Source organism: Chroicocephalus ridibundus, chromosome 1 (assembly GCF_963924245.1).
Source record: "Chroicocephalus ridibundus chromosome 1, bChrRid1.1, whole genome shotgun sequence".
Taxonomy (NCBI): Eukaryota; Metazoa; Chordata; class Aves; order Charadriiformes; family Laridae; genus Chroicocephalus; species Chroicocephalus ridibundus.
Window position 1 is genome coordinate 33,866,978 of NC_086284.1, and position 24,138 is coordinate 33,891,115.

Genomic DNA, 24,138 nt, shown 5'->3' on the forward strand with positions numbered 1-24,138 from the left:
AAAGGAAGATAACCCTTTATTTTTAAAACAAAGTCGTCGAAAGACGAGAGGCCGGGAAGGCCCCGCCTCAGTCCGCCCCGCCAGGGGGCAGCACGGCCAGTCCGGGCACGGGCGGGGCCGGCGGAGACCATAGAGTCGCCCCTCCCCTCCGCGCCGCGGGCGGTTGTCATTGAGGGAGCGGCGCGGCGCGAGCGCTTCCTGCTCCGCCCCGTCCCCTCTGGCCCCCCCGCCCCGCCCCGCCTCGGTGGTGGCGCATGCGCGCTGGCAGGGGCACCTGAGGGCGAAGGGGGCTCAGTCATGGCGGCCTCCATCATCTGCAGCCGGGTGTCGGCTGGGCTGAGGGGCAACGGCTTCCGCGCTGCGCTGGGCACCGCCACGGCGAAGGTAGCGTCCGCTTGGGACCGGGTTCGGGACGGAGCGGGTAGGGCCGGGCCAGGGCTGGGCCGGGCCGGGCCGGCTGGGGTCGGGGTCGCCTCTTGCGGAGCGACGGCGGGAGGAGCGGCCGCCTCATCCCACTCCCTCCGCCGTCCTGGCTTGCCCTGCCTTGTCGCGGCGGCGGGGCTGGCAGCTGTATGGTCGCCTTTGGCCTACGTCCCCGGGCAGCTCTCTTCTTGCTTGCGGCAGGTCTTCCCGGCGTGGTTCCCTTTTTCTTCTTTTGCAAGCCCCCCTTCCTATAACTTGCTTGCAAATCCCAGTGTTTTCATCTTTGCTGTCACCTTATTCATGCGGAGGGTCGGACTGTGCCAGTAAGCGCTTCTTCCAGCTCATATCTCCCCATTTTTTGCTCTTGTTTCCTGTGAATGCCTTTTTGGGGTATAGTCTTGTTTTTTGGCTGCAGACCCCCTGGAAAGCAGTGTAAACAGGAGAGCTGGGGAGTCTGAAGCGCGTCACTCTCCGTGCGACTTTCTTCTCCTTCCACATACGGAGGAAGGTCGCTTTGAGTTCCCCTCTCGGGTTACGCGGAGCCTCCCAGGGCCCGGCTGGTCAGTCAGCGCCAGAAGCAGCAGCCCCGGCGGTCGGCACCTCTCACTTGGGTCTCGCGCCAAGGAAGGGGCCTCCTGTTTGCAGAAGGAATCCTTTGGAGATTAAATAGGCTCTCTCGATTCGCTAGCTCGGAGTGCCTTAGTAAAGCTCTTGCGTTGTCTGCATGCTTACTTCATTTAAAATGAAACAAACCCTTAAAAATACAGTCAGTCAGAAACTGCCTAATATAGACTGGGTTTTGTGGTACTTGTGCCAATGGTATATACTGAAAAAATAAAAATAAATGCAAGATTTTGCTTGTATCTAAATTTGTTTTGTAGCCTTTTTACCCGGAATCTTTCAGTGCTAATCTATGTTCATGGATTAGCTGAATTCAGTAGGTTTGCTGTTTCATGCATGTGTAAAATTAAGGTCTTGTTCCTATACAGTGAAATATGATAAATGCAGCAAATGGTTTTTACTTTTGTTGTAAATAATTTTCTTGTTGTGAAATACAGTTACTTTACAAGGTACCCTTTGGAAACCTGTCGTCTTAAAGTCCATGAGTTGCTGTTCTTTTCAAAAAGGCAGGCATTGCTCATGTAGTACCACTTCTGATGTTTTATAATCAAAATCAGTTTCTCCCTGAATTCCTTTATACAAAATATCTATCAATACGTCACTTTTGCAGATGAAATTAAGACTCCTTCCATACTGGAACTTCCTGGATTGAATGTTAGGCATGTTATATTTTACTTGGCATTTGAAATGTTAAAGTTATTTTGCGCTTTTGGCAATCCTCTGATTCAGTGTAGATGTTTGAAATGGGTTGTAGCTAGTTTTTTCCATTCCATGATAGTCATATGAAGGCTGAATAGTCTGTTCCATAGCAAATTGAATTCACCACATCCAGCCACTGAGGGTGGTGTAACTTAGTTTCTGCTGCCTCTCCTTCCCAGGGCGTAGTTCTTAGTTTGGGAGACAGAGCAAATCTACCAGAACGTTTGAATGAATCTATTCTGTGTGCTTTTCTCTGTTCTGTTAAGCTTCCAAAATTCCTCAAGGTTGTTTTCCCTACAGATATAATCCTTAAAGTATTTGAATGCTAACTAAATACATAAGGGTGTTTTAACCCTGCTGGTCCTTGTCAGTGCTAGCAGCTTCACCAGCTCTTTCCTCTACCTCAGTAAAACCTCACAAAACCCAATACCAGACCTGATAGGAATGACTAAGGTGGAAGGGTAATGGACAACAAGTGTAGGATTAAATGTTCAGGTGTTTGCATTGGTACACTAAACTGCTTAACGTGTAGACTTTTTTTAACCTAAACAAAGAGGGCAGTTCTTCAAAACACAGTCATGTTCTTTGTTCTTTTTGTTTTCTTTTTCTTTTTTCTTTTTTTTTCTTTTCCTTCAGGTACTTGTTGGAAGTCCAGGAATATTCAATAATCATGGATTTCAGGTGCAACAACAGCAACAGAGGAGGCTGTCGCTACATGAATACTTGAGCATGGGACTGTTGCAGGAGGCTGGCATTTCTGTTCCACACGGACTAGTTGCCAGGACGCCAGACGAAGCTTACAAAATAGCAAAAGAAATAGGTATAATATTAAAGAGAACATTTACAATACAGGCATGTACACACAAGGTGTAACTACTTTTTCTGTGTTTCCTGGTAAGACATTTCTTGGAGTTCTGAATATACCTTCTCTTTAAGAGAGCCTTTCCTGTGAAGCAACTTTCTTGCAGATTTGAGTATTGACTTTGGAGCTGACATTTTCTTAATTTGAAGATTTCTAATGTGTAAGATTGCTCAGTGCACAGCACACAGTGAAATCAGTTAATTGACCTAGTTTGAACACACTCGTTTGTGTAATGAGACTTGTTTATGAAGCTGAACTGTGTCCCTGAAATTCCAATGGGGAAGGACTTGATCCTTCTTCCGTTAAAGGCTGTGAATATATATTTCAGGCACCATCATTCCCATATCCCAAATGCTGCAGATAACTTGCTCCTGTAACTTGTGAGTCTCATTTAGAAGGAGTGATTCTGGTATAAATTGTATTAGCCTAGGCTAATACAACTACCTAAACTTCTTTGAGATAAGTAGTAGACTCTGCTTTATGTAAATCCTGGATTTCTTTTTGCTCTCAAGCAAGGCTAGAGGAAATCTCGCATGAAGAGCTTTAGTGGTAGTGGCAGGTATGGTTTCTGTAGTCCAAGATCTCATATAGAACAGAAGATGCAAAGCATATTTACCTTTAGGCTGCAGAAGAGTAAAATCCTGTTCCTTTGTGAACGTGCTGTTCTGGCAGAATGCAACTACTTTATGCAGGAGGGGAGAACTTTGGCTTGTAGTTCTACGCTAAATTCTTGGCTTGTTGATGAAAAAGCATCCAATCTCCTTTGCCTGGTGCTTAAATACTTTATTTAGAGTTGAGCTTTCATTTTGGACTTGACTCTGCCTATTAATTTGCCACTTTACCTACTATGTGTCTTAGTAAAATTTTCTGGTTTAATTTGAATGTAATATAGAACTCAGCTTCTATCATTTGAGGCATTAATACTGACTTTTTTTTTTTTAGTTTAAAGATTTTTCTCCCATTGGAAAAAATGTAGTAGGTTTGTCACACAGTTTAAATGAAGGACATTGCTTGTCATATTCCACTCTTATATGCAAATGCCTAAATCTCTTTTCACCTCCAAATGGATATGTTTGTAGTAACTTCTGGGGCTATAGGTTTTGTTAGGTTTATTTCAGTTTCACGTCTAGATTTAATGCAAAAAATGAGATCTGAAAAAGAAGATTTTATTTTTTTCTAGAGCAAATTATGCTGCTTTATAATGTAGGAAGGAATTGAAAAGCTGCTTTTCCTTCAGATCTGATGTCTTAGAAATTCAGGTATTGTCTGCCTGCCGCCTTTGTCTTGTTCCCATTAGAGAGTAAATGATACAAAATTACAACTTCATTAGTACGAAAGAAAGGTGTTTAAATACTTCTGTTCTGAGGATGGTTTAAAATTCAGACCCTTGCCTTTTCTTAAGAGTGACCTTGTAGCACGATCTAAAACCTCACAAATTGGGCATACCCTTTTGCTTACATTAATATCTGTACAGACCTCTGGCTAGTGGCGAATGAGACAACCTTTGCCTATGGCTGTTTAATAGCTATCAGGGAAACTCGAAGGTCAAGATTCCTTTGTTTTGTTCCCTGTTCAGAGAGGAGTCCTGTAGCAAAGTAGGTGTGTCTGCTGGTTTATAGCTCTGCCTCATCCTTGTGACGTCACAGGTATGCCTTTTATCTGGAGTATGTGACCCTATGCAATATTTTGGGGGTCAGAAAAATGAAGTTGTGAAGTGTATGAGTTAGCATCCTTTAGTAAGCTAGAATAAAGGAATTCAGGGCTTCTGGTGGTCAGCCATATATACTTTGTTTAAGTTGGTGTATATTTGACGCTCTGGCTTTCTTTAGTACTTGAGAAGAGGAAGGGAAGGCTTTCCACTTCCCACACTGAAGGAGCTTGAGTTTTTGAGGTATTGCTCAAACGTTGTCCAGAACACATTCGGAATGGTGACAGATTCTTTTGCTCCAGTGTTTTGGATTTCTTTGTTATTGTAGCCATTTCCCCACTAGTTTTCATTTAGTATGTACTTAAAAAACAAACCAAATCTCTATCAAAATGAAAAAATCTCACTTTTTTTTTTTTGGCCACCTGCTCATTGTTTATTTTTGTTGTGTCAGAGTTGTCAGTAGATATGAGATTATCTTTTGCTTCTTTTTCTGTGTTAAATTGGTTTTTCAAATGTTTGTCTAAACCATTACAAAGATAGCTGGTAATACTGTGCTTGCTCTGTCTCCCTAGTGCTGATCCACATGCTCCTGATAACCTTTAGTCAGAAACTTGCTCTCTGTAAACTTGAGTTTGGCATGGGATTTCTTTTCTTTTGCAAATACCTTACTTCAGTTAGAAATGGCTTTTTATCCCAATGTGTAACAAACACAACTTTCTCGTTAACAGTGATTATCATAGTTTAGCTGTGGCTGTAGCTACATCAGTGTAACCCTGTAATATGAACAAAGCCAAAGCTTAACCATACTGAGGATTATTATCACTGCAGGTGACTAGTGTGTGGTAGAATCAAGCTGAGGTATACAGATGTTGCAGTTTAGTTTAGAGCCTAGTTAGAAGAGTGCACTAAATATTCTTTAAGTAACAAAAATAATGACATTTGTTAGAATTTAATTCAAAGTTATGCTTATCTTGAGGTCTGAAGTTAGATGAAATAGTCTGGAAGCCAGAAAGGTTACTTCCTTTCCATGCCTCCAGTCTTTCTTGTACTAAATACTTTTTCTGCTGAAGACCAAAGCGACCTAAAGATACCACATTGTTTACCTATATGTGAAGTAATTTTGAAAGGTATGTGAAGTAAAATGCAGTATTTGAGCTTCCATTGTTTTCTTCCCTATAACAGTTTTCTAATATTTTTAAAGGAAATTGAGATGAAATTAGGTGCTGTGAGCAACTTTTGAGAAATGATGACAGATAGCTTACGGTTTGTGTCTCAAGGAAAAAAACTTTTTTGTTTGTTTTTTTTTAAAATAATTTGATTTCTGATGCAGCTATCAGATTTCTTAAAGTGCTGTTTTCAACTCATTTCTGTTCTAGCTGGATTCTGCAAATGATTATTGTTTTGCTCCTATTTTTTTTAAAGCTTTTCTGTTGTGTCATGGGAAGATTGGCCATTGCAATTATTACAGCATTGGTTTACATATAGCTTTTTCTTTTCATATTTGAATGGCTGTTGAGAATCATCGTTTGTTACTTATCACATGCATCTTTTTCCCTATAAAGAGCTCTCCATCTCATTTCAAGTAAATTGTTATCACATCCTGGTCCGTGAAACTATTGTTCTTTTAAACTAACTACTACTGAGTAATTAAATCCCTGAGAGTAGATTTGGACCTCCTGTAAATGTCACTACTTACTTTTCCTCCAGTAGTTCACTGTCTCCATTCGAGACCTCCAGATCTCATTTGTGCCACTGAAAGAATGCATTTTACTTAGACCTGAGAGGGCTTGTGTCTCATGAGGTCTTTAAAGACTTTATTGATTTAAAAAAAAAAAAAAGTATTTTTGGCGTGGGCTTTGCAATATGTCGTTCTTCATATGTTACATGAGCGTCTCACTTAAATTTTGAAATAGCGAGCTGAGTAAATTCTGTTCCAGAGTGTTGATAAGGGGCTGCAGTACATCTTGATGATTGGCCTCTGAGTTTATGGTTTACTCTCGGCCTATGTGTAGATTCCAGCTACCACTGTGGCTGGTGCTGATTCAGAAGCTGATATGCATTTGTTATCAAGAACGTGACTAATGAACCTAAAGACTATTTCTTGAAGAACAGATGCTTTATCAGTGTGACAGCAAATAGCTGAACAGGACACGCTCTTTGAAATGTATAGTGCTGCTGTTTAAGACAGCATCTATGAAAGTGCTGTAAAAAGCTATGAATTGTTGTAACTGAAGTTTTGATGCTTCCTGACACTTTCCTCTGTTAACAGTTGTGTGGAAGGGAGTATCATATTGTATGCCTGTAGAAAAGCCTGCTTTTCTTTTATAGCATATATTTCTATTCATGATGATTTGAGAGGAAAGATTTCTGAAGTGATCAATATCTTGAAGCAGCTTTTGTATTCTGGTAGTTTTGTAGGATTCTAAGATATCGGAATCCCACAGCTTTACGCTCATGGCAGAGCGTCCAATTTTAGTAAAATAAAACCCTGTACGGAATAGGAGATGTTGAGAAAATTGAGTGCCTAACATTTCACCTTTCTATAGACACCAGAGTTCTTGAAAAGAGACTAAAAGCAATGGAATCTGCTGCTACATTTGCTGTTGCAGGTTGAGAGATCTAGTCCATCTCCTTATCAGTATCGTTTATAAGGAATGATCTTTTTTGGTATGCTTTCTACAGAATGGCTCAAGTAATTGGCTTGGCTGTATTCCTGCAGGCAGTTCCGTGATTAAGAGATGTTTCTTTTCAGACCTTTTAAGTTCTTTCCAATGTTATTATTTTATCTTTCTGTCTATTGCTTAAACATACAAGCTGTATCTGTTTAAAAAAAAAAAAAAAGTAATGCATAAACCTGGTTAGTCAGAAACCAAAGTTTAGTACAATGTGTGCAATGATTTTCTTAGGTAAAGTACTGGCTTTTTCTTTATTAGCTTTTCAAAAGAATAGGTATTCCAGGCACTGTGGCACGAAAGCTGGGATAGTTTTCTCTTTAGTGTATGCCACACCTTCCCTTGTAGTCTGTGATCAATTTCTCTCCCCCTTTGTTCTGTGTTACACTGAAAACCCACATGTGTTGTTTTTGTTCCTAATACTTTTTGGTTGTTTTGCCATATCAGGTTTCCCCGTTTTTGAATTATCTGTTTGACTATGTTAACTGATAATCTTTTAGGTTGTCTGTAGAGTCTGAAGCACCAGAGTGTTTATTCAGATGCTGTAGGACATGGATGATGATCTAAGGTGTGAAACTTGTGCAGAAATCCCCCAGGCGTTAAAAAAACCCTGCTATAATGGTCAGTGTTAAGTAGTTTTTTTCCAGTTATGTTCCTGCTTAGCTGATCAAAATCTCTAGATAACCAGCAGTGGTAGTCTAGAAACCAAACATTTACTTGAATTCTGGCAGACACTACTTTTTTGGCATCGGAAGCTTACATTTTGGTTCAACCTTTGCTTTATTCTATAACACTTCACTCCTTTGAAGTTCTAATATCAAAGCATGTTGTTGATAATAATTCACTAATTCAAATAACTCAAACCCCATCAGATTCAAATTTTGACTGCTGTATTTTAATTAACTTAAGCTATTGCTAAAAACAAACCTGTCTTGTGAGTTGATGAAAAACTTGTAGGTGATTAATGTCAGAAAGTATTTATGCAGAAAATAATATTTTGTATTAGCGAAACATCTTGTTTGCTTTCCTTACCGATATGGTCCTTTCAGTGAAAAGATGAAGATTCCTGGCACATAATTATTTCAGTAGTTGTATTTTTGATTTACATACAATAATTCTGCTAACACTCAAAAGTTTCAAATGCTGAAAAAATGTAATTTTGAAGTTAAATTCTAAATAACTATACTTATTAACAAAATGCAGACAATATAAGAGATTCTCTGTCTGCGTTGGCAGAATTAGGGTTGGCATACTCTTTATGTTGAGACTTCTGTTGATAATAATGGTTAGTTAAAAGTCCATCTTTTCCCTCACTAATTCCAGAAAATACAACTATAGTGTTTAAACTTAGAGTTTTTATTATATCCGTGCAAGAAGGAAAAATTTGTATTATAAACAGAGAGATACTCTTTCTGTACTTAAACGTTTTTAGTTCCAGAGTAACTGAAGCAAAAGTTATCGGTGTCTCTCTCTCTCCCTCCAAGGGTAAGTTTGCAGTTGAATGGTAGTTGAGAACTTGATTGGCACTTGTGTTATTAACCTGTCACTACCTTTTACTGTTGACTGTTTTGTGAGAACACATGAGGCTTGCATAATTATCATGAAGGTGTTTACAGTATGTGGAAAGCAGTACTGCTACCAGAGTCAATATTTGGCAGAAAAGTGGCAATTAAAGCGATTTGACAAAAGTAATAATGGAAACTTGTAGAGCAGAACATTTTAATAAAGTTTGTCTGCCCTAATCATCAGACTTTCTGCTTGCATAGAAAACTTCAGAGATACAATGGAACAACAAGCCTTGCCTCTTAATAAGCTTGTCAAAAGATTGCATTTTACATATATCCACATGTGATGCAAGGAAAAAAGAGACCTTTCTCCCAGTTAGAAAGATTAGATTATGGAATCAGAAGTAATTCCTTCCGATAAATAAATATCAGTAATGCTAGAAACTAAGATAGGGCAGTTTTACTTACATAGACTTTTAGTGCTAACTGCAATTAACATGGAAATGCAGCTCTTAGCAAATGTGAGTTTAGTGCCTTGGTCTGTAGCTTGCTTGCCTGAGACATTAGCTGTACTAAAGGCTTGTTTTGTTCTAGTGCCCTGTGTTAAGCTTTTACACTTTGTTACTGCTGCTGAAAGCATGTCCTGCTTTCTGTCCTGCTCACTTCAGTGTCCCTCTGCATGTGCTTCTCACACGGTGCACAGGCTTGCAAAAGTACTGTCAGTTGGATTAGCTTTTACCTTCAGCAAAAAGTCACTCTCTTTCAAGGCTTCCAGGCATGATTGTGCAAATCCTGATCTGGCACAAGAAAAGGAGACTGGAGTGAAAAGCTGAGCAGAGGAGGCAGGATAGGACTGTTGCTGTGGTGTAGCCTTGGCTGGCATAAATTGTCCTAACTTTGTATGCAGATACGTGCTGTACCCTGCTATTTTTTCATTGAAAAACTGCTATTTTTTTCATTGAAACAAAAGCCTAGCAGTATTTCAAAGCAGTGGAAGCAAAACGGAAGCTTTGAGTAGAAACCTATGTTAGCTGCCGGTTTCTGATTTTTTTTCTTGTGTTACTGTGTATCAGTAGTTCTCTGCTGTGTCAGGTTTTGTGATAGTGCTGCGGCTGTAAGGTGGCAGATGAGGTGTATGACCAAACGTTTCTGTCCTCTAGGGTCACTTTAAACAGGGGCTGTAGGTAAAAATGCTTGTTGAACAAGAAACTTTCTGCATGGGTTAAGTTAAGGTTTTCTTGGGACATGTTATCTTAAATTTTGTTTTAGGTACATCTGTGCAAGTTAATTGCTTGTAAACATAGCTTGTCCAATAACCCTTGAAGCGTTACGCATTTATGCAAACAGTTTGCTTGCAGTGCTATAGGAAAACAAATTACAAATCATTAATATCCTGCTCATTTAATGTCACAATTGTTGCATACTTTTGCATAAGTAATAGTCCAATGACAACTTTGTTATGGCCAAAACTGTTTGCGAGAAGTTTAGAGTTGTTTCTCACACACTTTTATCAGATGTCTTTATATGTTGCGAAAGTGTAATCATGCATAATAATTAAGGCCTTAAGAAATATCCTATGGGATCAGGGCAGTGGTGCATCTCGCTCGATACGCTGCCTTTCATGGTGGCAAAAAACCATGCTATTTTCTGCAATTTATATGCCTTATTTCCCCCCAGTGTTCATAATTGTTGCTTTAGGAATATCAGAGGGAACATCTCTGCCCAGTTTCCTTTGAATCTCTTACTCTTCCTTCATGTCTGCTAGCAGGCTTCACTATCTTCTGTGTAAAGAAGTGTTTTTTTTTTTTTCTTGCACCTTTTTAAAACTGACTTCCTCTGGTAGGTGGCTTTTATTTTTGGCTGGTGTAGAGCAGGAGAACTATTGTATCATGTATGTGTAGTTGTGTGTTCTTGCTCTGTCCCTCACCAGGTATGGCTAAAGACCGTAATCATGTTCTTGCTTTGTTCTTTGGTAGATTTAAATAAGCCGCAAGCTCTTCTAGCCTCTTCTTATAAGGGAAGCTCTTTATTTCAGTGATCGTCCTAGTAACCAGACTTTCCCATTGAAAATTACTTTTATGAACATGTCCAGAGCTAAACATAATGTTCCAGCTGAGATCTTACCAGAGCTCTAGTTGGCATGTGGTTCTGACTTGTTCAGATTCTGGTCTTTATTGTTAGGAGGAGTAATAGCTACAAAGAAGGTGTCTGTAGTTGAACTTCATGGCTTTCCTGAAAACTTTTCTGTAGAAGCAGCTTTTACCTTCTGGACTTAGTGTAGGAGATGAAAAGTAGGGTGGAGATACAGAACCCTCTCTTCTGAACTTCCTAGTGGACTGTGAGTTAAATCTCTTAGTCTTGATTACTAAGTATATCAGTTCTGAATCTTTGCCAGATATAAAACTTCCATAGAAAGCTCAAAACAGTAAAATAATGCTGTGAATACTTTAGCCTTGTGGAGGAGACCAGGTGGATCCTCTGTGAGCAAGGGAGCAAGTAGGTTTGTTGTGTGTGTGGTTTTTTTTTTTTCCCCCTAAATCTCTTCACAGAAAATAAAGTATCTTCCTGTTTTCCTCTCTTTTATACTAACCCTAAGAAGTCATGCTCCCCCAAATTTTGTGATTGTATGTAAAGGTAAATTACTTTCAGATGGATGGAACTTTATTTTTAAGCTCGCATGTTGGAGTATGTGGCTTCATTTATCCATGAAGCTACTATTTATAATCTTATTCATACATGAGGCTTATTGTTTCTTAAAGCAAGCTTTATACTTAAAGTAATTGCATAAAAGTTAAGTCTGTTTTGTGTGGCTTCTATAAAGCACGTTAACTTTACTTGATTGCCAGTACTTAGTAGCTACAAAAAATAGTTGTCTTCAGGAACTGGATTAAATATTAGATAATAGACTATAGTAAATCAACATATACTTGCATGTTTATAACCATTATGTTTCTTGTGCCAAAGAACTCTGTATAAGTTGTGAATTCAGAGATCTGTTGTTAGGTAGAAAGTCAAGAAATCTACAAGTAGCTAGTTGGGAATAGTAACTTGAGCATTCCCTTTGCTTATAGCCACCGTGGCTTGCGATACCATGCAAGTTTAATTTTATCTGGCTAGGCAAGATGCAGGTTAAAATAGGAATCAACACATCTTTTTTGTGCCTGCCATAATCTTCGGTATGCATAGCAGCTGGTTTTGCTGCTGTGATTTTTCTTAGGGTTTTCCATGGTTGCCTTTTCACATCCAAGAGAACAGCCAGTTCTTTCTTTGCTTGGAATGACCAGAGCGGCTTAGCTAATGGTGGCATGAGAAAAGATGGGATGTGCCGCACAAATGTGAATGGGGCAGCTGTAAACATCTTGAAGTCTAGCTGCTCTCTGCAGTGTATTCAGTGTAACTAAACATGAACAACATCTCAGGGCTTTGTTTTTCTTCCTTTATCCCCTTAAATGACTTGATGCACTTTTTTCTTTGCTTTTTGCCTGTCAATGATGCTTCAGAATATCAGTTGATTTTGATTATATTCTCATACTTCACATTTTAAACCCAAATGCATAGTCTCTCCTACCTAGAAGAATATTTTGTAAAGTTTTTTTTTTTAAACAGTTAAAGCCAACTAAAGGGTTTACTCTGTCTACCTTGGGAAAGATAGTGTATTTACTTAGGTCTCTGACTTCTGCAAAGCACTCAAACTTATGCATCAGTGCTCTGCTGAATGGAAGCCATAGTGGACCTGCAAGTTGACTTGGGTAAGTGCCATAGTTACATGTCATTGCTGAGAAGACAGTGGTTACAGATACAGAATATTTGTACTTGATTGAGGAAAATCTTGGATTATGGCATGTCAGATACTCAGTTTCATGTTGTTAATAGTCTGTGCGATACTAACGATTTCTTATGGGGTGCTTAATCATTTGCGATTCACACACATGTTAAAGATCAAACACTCAAAGTCTCAACACTTTTGGATACTAACTCACCAAGGTTTGTTCACAGAGCAGCCTAAAGCTGTAATTTGTGGATGGTTTGAGATTTTTGGAACCTGTGTGAGTTACAATACAGTCTTTGATTCACGTATTTGTGTTTTGAATCGGGGGGTGGGGGTGGAGAAGGGGGGATAAAATGAAAACAGCCTTTGTTATTCTACCTGGGACAATTTGCTTTAGTAGTCACAGATGACAAATTTTGGGTTTTCTTTCATTCTAGGTTCAAAGGATCTTGTGGTAAAAGCACAGGTTTTAGCTGGTGGTAGAGGAAAAGGAACATTTGAAGGTGGCCTCAAAGGAGGAGTGAAAATAGTTTTTTCGTAAGTTGTTTCTAAATTATCGAACCAAGTGGAAAACTTCAAAGTTTCACATTATGAATTGAACCTATTGGTTTTTTTTAAAATCAGTGTTTTTATTATTAACCCTAAAATAACAAAAATTAGATGAGATTTTTTTTAATGCTACTTCTGTTTTTCCAGCAGTTTCTTTGTCACATTCTGAGCTTCTTTTATTCTAGTCCAGAAGAAGCAAAAGATATCTCCTCCCAAATGATTGGAAAGAAGTTGTTTACCAAGCAGACAGGAGAAAAGGGCAGGATATGCAATCAAGTATTTATCTGTGAGCGCAGATATCCCAGGAGAGAATACTATTTTGCAATAACAATGGAAAGGTCTTTTCAAGTGAGTAATATTAGAAATAGAAGTAAACTAATTAACTTGTTATAGCTGAATTAAAAAAAAAAAAAATGACAACATTGTTTACTGCACTGGTCACTTGCTTTTGAAAATTAGAAATATACGTAAGCTAAATTTTGTTTCCTAGTATCTCTGACTATATGACTGCCTTAGTGTTTAAATGTTTTAAAAATGTAATGTTACAATTTAAATTTAAGGAATAATAAATGAGTATCGGTAGCGCCAACTGAAGTTCAGAGTCATTATGGCCGAAGGGGAGATGGGTGGAATGAGGGGGTTATACTCATTTTGGTTTTAGCTTGCATGTATCTACCAGAAGCCCATACTAGAGTTTAGTTTAAAAATACAGCTGTATGTGTGCATGTACATGTACACACTACTTAAGAGTGTCAGGGACAAGAGAAGTAAAAGTCTTTTGGAAGAGCCAATGGTCTTGGATAAATCAAACATCCTTTTTCTCCAGTGTGTGGAGGTTCTTGGAGGTGCACAGGTGTGTCCCTGAATTTTGAGTGTGCTGGTAGCTTTTTTTATGCCAATACTCTTTGGGAACTGGTAAGAAGATTTGGGCCTAGAGGTCTGTCTGCAGAACTTCCAGGAAGATGTAAGCCATAGTCTCTCCTGCTTGTATGTTCTGTATGTGTGGGTATGTAGTGGTTTAGGCTACAGTTCAAACCCAGTTACTGAAATGTGTCGGCGTATTTTCTGACGGGCTAGTGTTCCGTTATGCAGCATAGAGCATGCATTGCTAAATAACTTCAACAAAGTCAGGGTAAAGCAGATATTGGGACTTTATTTTCTGAAGCTCAACAAAAACTGAGTTCTGTCAATCCAGATGTTTAAGAGTTTGCAGAGGCACTGCTCTTGGTAATTAGAGGAGTATCTCTGGCATGAATATGAGCCAGCAGTGTGCCCAGGTGGCCAAGAAGGCCAACAGCATCCTAGCCTGTATCAGGAACAGTGTGGTGAGCCGGACTAGGGAAGTGATCATCCCCCTGTACTCGGCACTGGTGAGGCCCCACCTCGAGTACTGCGTTCAGTTTTGGGCCCCTCGCTACAAGAGGGACATTGAGGTGTTGGAGCGTGTCCAGAGAAGGGCTACAAAGCTGGTGAGGGGCCTGGAGGACAAACCTTATGGAGAACGACTGAGGGAGCTGGGGTTGTTTAGCCTGGAGAAGAGGAGGCTGAGGGGAGACCTTATCACCCTCTACTACTACCTGAAAGGAGGTTGTAGAGAGATGGGGGCTGACCTCTTCTCCCTGGTGACAAGTGATAGGACGAGAGGAAACAGGTTCAAGTTACGTCAGGGGAGGTTTAGATTGGATATTAGGAAACATTTTTTCACTGAAAGGGTTATTAAACATTGGAATAGGCTGCCCAGGGAGGTGGTGGATTCACCATCCCTGGAGGTGTTTAAAAAAAGGGTAGATGGGGCACTTAGGGACATGGTTTAGAAGTGGCTTTTGTCAGGGTAGGTTAAAGGTTGGACTTGATGATCTTAAAGGTCCCTTCCAACCTCAGCGATTCTGTGATTCTATGAGTGTGAAATAATTTTCTGTGAATGAGGAAACTAGTCTTACTGTTTTATATTTTTGTTGCAAAATTAGGAGTTAAATATTGTATTTGTTCCTTCCTCTGTAGTGATCTTTCTGATAAGAAAGTATCAGTTGTGTTGGGTTTTAGTACAATTATGTGACTTGGGCACCTACATTCTGTTGTACTGTATTATATAGAGCAGGGAAGATCCAAATGTTACAGCACACACCCCAAATTTGCCACAAGGTGGCATTAAAATACTGTAAATGGCTGGATTTTAGAATCTTAAAATTCTGTGAGCAATAAGCAAGCATCCTTATGGAAATAAAACTTACCGTAACTGATTTAAGTAAATTAGATAAAGAAGGGAAACATATTTTCCTGACTTGCTCTTGTATAAACAAATAAATCTTATTAGTGTACATTGAGCATAACTGTGTGGATGATTGTCTTTTGATAGGGATGTGTCTTGTTTTTACTGCTGACTTTGTAAGTCATGTTTTTAGATGTGCTTGTAATTGCTGTAACTTGTCCACGATGTTTATTATGAGGAAATGCCTTTCAAAAGAAGGAAGTGTGAGGATTGAATAGCACACAGTGTGTATTCCTGATGTTGTCACAAACCTCTTCCTTTAAAGGGGAAAAGAAGTCTGTAAAATAGTTGAAAGTGGACTTGGTGTCTCAGGTGTTATTTACCAGTAGTGGCAAGACTTCTTAGATTTTAAGTAAAACTGTTCACTTCGGTCAATTCTGTGGAACGATAAGTTATTTTTTTAATGTGTTCATAGCTTCCTGATTGCTCAGGGTATGAATATCTAGAAACGTTTGTTGTGTTGAACCTTGCTATTAGATGTAGGGTAATTCATCATCTATGTGTTTCCATTTGGAAGGATAGCGATGGGAGGGGGGTGGTGTGGTTATTAAGCATGTTCTCTGAACCAGTGTTACGCTTCCTGTATTTAATTGTCAACAGTTATAAGGCTGTTTAATGTTGAAGACCTGTGCTGATATGAAATGCTGCCTTAGTAACGCTAGCTGTCATAATCCATGCATGAGTGGTGATAAGGGAAGGTAGGTTGGGGTGATACAAGTGAATGTGTCTTTACTGTAAACTGGAGGACTGTTCCCTTGGGGAAAGATTTTTAGGTTCCATGGTAGTGAGTCCTTGATGCTTTTGTTGAGATTTAGATAGCTTCTTAAAAAAATCTGTGCTGTTATCAATTCTGGTTTCTTAATTTCTTTCATTACTGAATAATTGAGTTCTGATTTGTCAGAACTCTGTGACTTGCTTTCAGTGCTGACTATAGTTACTGAGCTTTGTGATGCTACTGAACAGGAACAGTTTGCAGTAATTTGTCACTATGTTCTGCAGACCTAGATTTGTCCTTGGAGTTGGAGTGTGGTGGAATGAATAAATGAGTGTCTGGCATTCGATGTGTGTTTGTGTAGGGTGAGTGGAGAAGGGGGAGATGAGAAGGCTGCCCTTTTTCTGGTGACAACCTAGAAGATAAAATGCATATGATTACTAAGTCGAATATTTCTATCAAAATTTAAAAGTAGTATGTCTGTGTTAATTGCTCTGTTGCTATAGTGTATGCAAAGGAAAGTTTTCCTTCTTAAAAGCAATTGGACCCAACATACACCTTAACATTTGGAAAGTATTATTAAAAGATTTTATTATAGATGTATTGAATAGATAGTAACATTCTCCTCAGAGCATATGAGTAAAATGTCCAAATAAAAAAAAGCTTCCAACTAAAACCAAGGTTTTATTGCTGTGACGTATCTTATGAGAAGAACTAAATTTCAGTTGTATGCTATAAAATTACTTATGCTTGTTTTTTTTTTTTCCCTTTTTGTTCTAGGGTCCTGTGCTGATAGGCAGTTCTCAGGGTGGTGTTAATATTGAAGATGTTGCTGCAGAGAATCCTGATGCGATAATTAAGGAACCCATTGATATAGTAGAAGGCATAAAAAAGGAGCAAGCTGTTAGGGTAATTGTTAATGTGGAAAAGTACACATTAGCGAGGATGGGAGGGTTGCTTCTAAATTTTGTAAAGCGTGCATGCATTCAACCTGCTGAGGTGTCTTAAACCCGTTTGACATTTTGAAACAGATTTGAATTAGATACGTAAGTAGTTTTAGGTGATAATGTAGATTCAACTCTGTATGGCGGTGCTTTATCTAGCTTTTATATCTTTGTAAAGACATATGATGATGACTTTTTGTTAGATCTTTTTTAGGATAAGTGCAGTGTTTTGTATTGCAAACAATATTTTCAGATTCAAGAGTTATTTCTTTTCCAGGAAGACAGGAAAGGTTCCACACCTACAAATTTCAATTGACACTGAAATAGTAGCTAAGCTGGGACGTTCCTAATTTGTAACTAAATCCTGAACATCAGTTAACAGATAACCAATCTTTTACTTTCAGCTTGCCCAAAAAATGGGATTTCCTCCTAATCTGGTGGATGAAGCAGCTGAAAATATGATCAAGTTATATAATCTCTTTCTGAAATATGATGCTACCATGATAGAAATAAATCCTATGGTGGAAGATGCGTCAGGAGTTGGTAATATTTTTTTTCATATTCTTCAACAGTCTAAGATAGTTGTTTTGCACTGCTAAAACTTCAGCTGGATACAGCAAGAGGACTTAACATTAACATGATGTGTTGAACACAAATTTAATAAAGCATATAAATTTGAGAATCTAAGCATAATAGATATCTGCTCTTAATTGTTAAAAAGGATCTTAAGTTTAAGCAGCTTCCTCTTTTAATAATTTTTTGTTTATTTAAAAAGAATATCTTCCACTCTTGAGTGTTTGGCTACCCAGCATAAGGCATTCCTGGAAAGTGGGTCTTTTCAGAATTCATGAGTTGAAACTTGAGTCATCTTGTGTATTCAAAGTTGGTACTGAAAAGGTAGCCCAAATGGTACCATGTTCTAGAAATCTCCTGCCTTTACTACTTGCACATCAGAATGACTGAGTTTAATCTTTGATGTATTGAAAGACTATAGGTGTTTAAATGGTATCCTGATATTTATCAGGTTTTTTTATATCCAGTTGCAGAATACTTGGTTAATAATCAATTACAGTCAGTTTCCCTCTCACCAAAAAAATAAATCTGTGGAGAATGTTTGTACTTGAACTCAGGTACAGAAGTTTTAAATTTAAGCTCCTTTGTCAAAGCTTACAATTACTGTACTGTTACTGGGTTTTTTTTGTTGTTGTTGTTTGTTGGTTTTTTTTCCAAACAATATTGCTTAAATGGACAGTATGGAGCAGTCTCTTCCATCTGTTTCTCTTGCCTTGTCATTTTTATATCATCTGTAGCGAGGGGTAGAAATTAAGTCTTACATTTGTGCAGACAGAAACTTAGTTCTGATGTAACGAATACTCTAGGTTTTCTACCTCACCTGCTATATCTAAGTGAAACTTACTTTTGTGTGTATTCTTCTGACACTTTTTCTTCTAACTCAGGTGTTTTTTCATTGTGATTCTGTGTGCTTACCATGCATGCACACACACTATATGTATAATCTAAAAGCAGAAAACCAAGAGGGATTATAAAAAATCCAACAGACACCTTCTGTAATGATTAATTTTATGCTAGTTACTGAAACATAATTTGCTCATATTTATCGAACAGCTGCTTGTAAGCTTCTTTGGTTTTAGGATGTCTCAAAAATACAGTTATCTTCCTTTTTTGTGCAGTTAAAGGTACTTAACTGATTGTGTGGGTAAACCAGAGAGAATCTTGTATTTGCATGCAGTGCTAAGTGTGTCTTTTCAGTAAGCTGTTTCAAGTTTGGACTGCATGAGCTAGCTGCCAAGTTTAACTTAACATACTTCAACATGTTCATGTAGCAGTTGAGCTATTATTCTAGTATTAAGTGATGGTTTGGGTTTGTTTTCCCTGCAGTGATGTGTATGGATGCAAAGATAAACTTTGACAGTAATTCAGCCTATCGTCAGAAGAAGATCTTTGATATGCAGGATTGGACACAGGAAGATCAGAGAGACAGGGATGCTGCAAAAGCAGATCTCAACTATATAGGATTGGATGGAAACATAGGCTGTTTAGGTATGTTGTATTTAATGAATTTCAAATGATCTAACGGATTTATAAACTCAATTCCTAAATGTTATCTTTATTCTCATGTAGTCAATGGTGCTGGTTTAGCTATGGCCACAATGGATATAATAAAACTTCACGGCGGAACTCCAGCAAACTTCCTTGATGTTGGTGGTGGTGCTACAGTGCAGCAAGTGACAGAAGCCTTTAAGCTTATTACCTCTGATAAAAAGGTGAGGGAAGAGTTGGCATATCAAGGTCTGCACAGTGGTAAAACAGGCTATGATTTGAAAGACAATGCTTAGTGCATGCTCTGCAGAAAACATGTGTTTATAAGCATAGAATTAAAAAAGGAAGAAAGTGGAGATGTTAGCTTAGTCTTGGTGCAAATGAAGAAGGCCTGAAAACCTGTTGATTTTTTTTTTTTCTTTTTTAAAAATAGGTTGTTTGGCTGTGTACTGAGTAGGCAGTTTTCTGTCCTCCAGTTGAAGTTACAGCTGTATTTGAATCTTTCCAGAAATCCTTTGAGTCAGAAACTCCCCCCCGCGCCTGCTGTTTAAACAGAAACCAGTGTTCAGATAGATTTCCTTCCCCTCCCACCCCCCCTCCCCACTTTTGGGCCTGTTTTGCATTTGGGTCTGTTTTGTGCGTAGAGTTGTAGGGATTCATATTCACTGTGCTGTGCACAAACAAGTTTCTCGGGTACTTATTATATGTAACGTAAGAGAAAATAACTTTGTAATGGGCTTGGAAGGGCATTAATGATTTATCCTATCGAAAATTTATCAGAAGTGTTTGAATATTATTAAATTAATAAATTGGTTGAAAGTAGAGGAAGAGCTTTACCATCCCAGAAGGATGATGCAAGGACTGGATTGATGGCCTGCATAGAGGTGCTTGTCCCAGTGGGAACTCATGACAGTTCGGGACTTCTTAAAAAGAAAGGAAAATATGAAAAAGAGGTAACTAAAAAAGGTAAAAAGGTGGGAGTGACTTGCAGGACCTGGTAATGGTATGCTACTTTTGCACCAGAATTTCATGCACCACTTGCTCATCTTTGGAAAGGGCCAGAAACAAATAGTGAATGATTTTATAGGGGAGCTTGGTCTCTTCCCTGTTGGAAAGATTTCTGTTAACAAATAGGGTCTGACATACTCTCCAAGAGTGTTGTAGAATCATAGAATCATTTAGGTTAGAAAAGACCTTTAAGATCATCAAGTCCAAATGTAAACCTAACGCTGCCAAGTCCACCACTAAACCATGTCCCTAAGTACCACGTCTACATGTCTTTTAAATACTTCTGGGGATGGTGACTCCACCACTTCCCTAGGCAACCTGTTCCAGTGCTTGATGACCCTTTAGGTGAAGAAATTTTCCCAATATCCAATCTACGCCTCCCCTGGCACAACCTGAGACCATTTCTTCTTGTCCTGTCACTTGTTACTTGGGAAAAGAGACTGACACCCACCTGGCTACAACCTCCTTTCAGGTAGTTGTAGAGAGCTATAAGGTCTCCCCTCAGCCTCCTTTTCTCCAGGCTAAACAGCCCCAGTTCCCTCAGCTGCTCCTCATAAGACTTGTTCATTCTTTCAGCAAATTGAAGGAAAAGTGAGGGATACAGGCACAAAACACCTAAATGACAGAGAGAAGAAACAAGGAAGAAGCTGGGGGTTGTTATCTGGGACAAGTTCTTTCAATGCCAGTTCTCTGCTGATGCATGGACAGAGGGTGTCCAAACAGACTCCTTAATATATCTTTCCCTTTGTGCCTTCCTTCAGCTGCTCACTATTTTATCAAAAAAGGATGACTGTACCTGGGATTCCTGGTGCTGAAAGTCAAACAGCAGTACATCTCATTGGTGTCACGGACTGCACTCGGGCTGACACTCTGGGTTCAGTTTGGGTATTGTTTAGAACAGCCTTCTGGGGTGCCAGTCTAACTTACTTCTGCCTGTTAGTAGCAGGAACGAGAACAGATGAGCTAGTCTGATTGCAAGATAATGAGAACTAAGCTACTGTTTATCAACCAGTTGCACATTAAGTTTTAAGTTTATTCTGTCCTTCAAGGCTGTCTACCAGTTTATCCTCCTACTTTATTCCATCTTTCACCACTGACTGCGATCTTTTTACCCCTCCTTTCCATCACTTGAGTAGGAAAAGACTTTCCCTTAACTTCAGGCTTAGTCCTCCTGAATAAAACATATTTCAGATAGCTTACTTCCAAGCATGCAAGCTTTTAAGTAAGCTGTACAAACAGTATGTTGTGTTTGAGTTTTGTAAATTTTCTGTGTTCTTTAGCATGCCTTCTTCAGTATGTGGAGTTACTAGTGTGGGAGGTACCTCTGCTGGAGTAATGTTAGAAATGGAAAGATAAACAGTTGACAAATGAAGTTGTTACATGACTTTACTGAAGTTTCATCTGTTTGATTTGCTTGAAGAAAATCAAACAGCTCTCTTTATTAATCATGCTCAGAATATTCCGATGTACAGTGTTGGGTTTATACAGAAAATGGGTGTGTGTCTTTTCAAGTAGTTGTACGGAATACACACTGAGTAAGAGAAATGGCTATTGCCTGCAACTCATGCTGGATTGAAGGACAATGTGGAATTTTCCCAGGACAGGCATTTTTGCAGTAGGGTTTTCCTGAAGTAACTGTTCTGTTGCATGTGACTTTAGAGAACATCAGCAACAAAAGTAGTTCTATAAAATGGAAATGTTCCCCGTCTTTCACAGAGTTCCTTATTACGCTTATGGAACTTGAATTTTCCTTAGGCTGAAAGGCTGAGTGGTACTTTTATCTGATGTGCTTCTGGCCATTTTTAACATGAATATTGTCTTGATTCTGCAGGTACTGGCTATTCTGGTAAATATTTTTGGTGGCATTATGCGATGTGATGTGATAGCCCAAGGCATTGTTATGGCAGTAAAGGATTTGGACCTAAAAATACCTATTGTGGTACGGTTGCAAGGTGAGTGAGCTTCAGTACATGTTAATTTGTCAATATTTTTCTTGAGTTTAACATATTATGTTACGAGTTGCCTGTAAGATGAAAACTGTGGGAAAATAAGGCAAACCTTGAGGTTAGATGGTGAGGATTGGCAAGTTAATAAAAAGAGATTGCCTGTTTTTATAACTACTAAAGCTGTTGTCTTCTAGATTTATTTGCTAACTTACTTTTGGAACAGGCTTCCTGGAAAATATGAGAATACTCTGGTCATAGTAATCTCCTGTTGAATAACAGTGGCATTTTACCTGTTTCTTAAGGTACACGAGTTGATGATGCCAAAGCTTTAATAACAGCTAGTGGCCTCAAAATCCTTGCATGTGATGACTTGGATGAAGCTGCAAAAATGGTAAGATAGCTGGTTACGAATATGCTTTTCAGAACATAGCATCTGTTGCAGAATACTGAAAAGTTGAAACTCCATTTAGTCAACTAAAGGTAGTTTAGGATAAATCACAGGGCCAGTTATTATCAGGATCTGAAGCAGATGTTTTACAAATTAGTAATTACATATTTTGTAAGTAGAAGAACTAATAAGCTATTATACCCCAGAAATTTCTGTTTGGGACTTTTTTCTTTTTCCCTCCCTGAAAAGCAGGTTAAAAATAGGTTTAAAAAAAAACCCCAAAGCTAACATGTAAATGGCCGTATTAGTCACGCCCCTTGGTAGGGGAATGGGTAAGAGCTTACCTTTATTAATTGAAAGAAAATACTTAAATTGAAGTAGCTGAAAAATGCAATGTAACGCTTCCTTTGATAGACCACTATATTTCAGTGTGTGTGTGATTAAAAAACAAACATAGTTGAACATCCTGTTGCCTCATAAGGTAATTAGATACTCAGACAATCAGACAGGTTGGTTGTGATTTTTTTTGTTGTGTGTGTTTTGTTTTGCTTTGTTTCCTGGGGTTGAAGCTCTGGATTGCTTGGAGGAAGAACTTGCTTAGCTTGACAGTATGGCCCTCTGTTTTAAGGAATAGTATGAAATCCTACTAGGCTGATCAAGCTTTGGTTAGGTCACTGGAAATCTTCCCTGGCAGTAAGTGTGGATCTTTAAGCTATACTGCATCTATGTAATGCATCTTCTAAAGCTGCTGCTGAATCTAAAGTTCTCAGCTGAATCATGGAGCCATGCAAATGGCATTAAAATTAGTTTTGTAATCTTAAAATATCTGTGTCTTTAGAAGCACTTTTTTAAAAGGTTATAGTTGGTTTTGTATATTGCCCATAGGTAATTCCTTAAACAGATTTATGTAAGATAATGCCATGAGTGGGATAAGCAAATGGGTGAAGATAGATCAGAGTAATAAGCTGAGCATTCAAAGCAGTGATTATAATCAGTGATGCTAAGAGTATTTTTTTTTCCTACCCATAAATTAACAGATGTCCGTAAATTGTTCTAGCTAACTAGCATTTTAGGTGCTTTTGAAGTTACATAATGTGGACAAGAAAAACAAATGTGTAGCAACAGTGAAGATGAAAATGTTTGGTCTGCAAAAAATTAGAGGGCATCTGGTAGATTTTTCTGTCATGGGCAATCTTAGAGTTCTGAAGCTTTTTTTTTTTTCATAAAGAACCACTTAGTTATAATGTTAACATTCTCCTCTCCCTCTCCCCCCCTTAAGATTTTGCTGATGATTCTCTGCCATTACTTTGTTTAAAAAGATTGGTCCAGCTCACTCAAGTTAAGATTGTTTTGATATTAAGTGTTTATTTTCTTTTTTTCAGGTGGTGAAACTCTCTGAAATAGTAAGCTTAGCCAAACAAGCTCAGGTGGATGTTAAATTTCAGTTGCCAATTTGATCTGAGAAATGTCATGCCAATGTCTAACATGTTCTCTGAAATACTGTGTTCTGTGGGATATTTTTCATTTTTTTTTTTTTTGTGTGGAGGTTTTGATTGTTTGACAGGCGCACAAACTGAAGTACCTGGTCTTTAATGTTAACATTCGGAATGGTCAGAGTTCTTGTAAAAGCGTGTATTGCTGATCTTTAGTCCTTCTTAGTTGTTCTCAAGCCTCCAGCTTCTGCTGCAGAATGTCACTTGCAATATACTTCTGCGTTGTCCAAAGCAAAGCTTCTGGTTGAAAAATAATTATTCTGAATAAATTCTGAAGTTACTTTACTTGTAAATTTGTATTAGCCTTGGTTAAAAGTAAATATGACTAGATTATCTAGTTGTCCATGTAGAGAAATGTATTGAAACGGTATTTTATATTGGAGGCAGTTGTACTTAGCAGTATAATGGACATGAGCAAACGAATCATTATTTATGAACAGGTGCATTTGAACTTGATCAGAAACATTTTTATAGAAGTGCTTCACTGAAGTGGCTGGTAACTCTTCTGGACAATGTGTTTAATCACTACAAAATATACTGTAGCACTTACATTTTCACGATTTCCAGTC

General features: G+C 38.5%; 1 protein-coding gene across 1 annotated transcript; it reads left to right on the forward strand.

The window, feature by feature from the left end:
- Positions 1–226: 226 nt before the first annotated feature.
- On the forward strand, positions 227–23,850 carry SUCLA2 (succinate-CoA ligase ADP-forming subunit beta). Its single transcript, XM_063334310.1, has 11 exons — positions 227–384; positions 2,380–2,563; positions 12,637–12,736; positions 12,934–13,096; positions 16,510–16,638; positions 17,078–17,216; positions 18,573–18,734; positions 18,816–18,958; positions 21,574–21,694; positions 21,991–22,079; positions 23,459–23,850. The coding sequence occupies exons 1-11, from the start codon at positions 298–300 to the stop codon at positions 23,531–23,533; spliced, it is 1,392 nt and encodes a 463-aa protein (XP_063190380.1). The 5' UTR covers positions 227–297; the 3' UTR covers positions 23,534–23,850.
- The last annotated feature ends 288 nt before the right edge of the window (positions 23,851–24,138 follow it).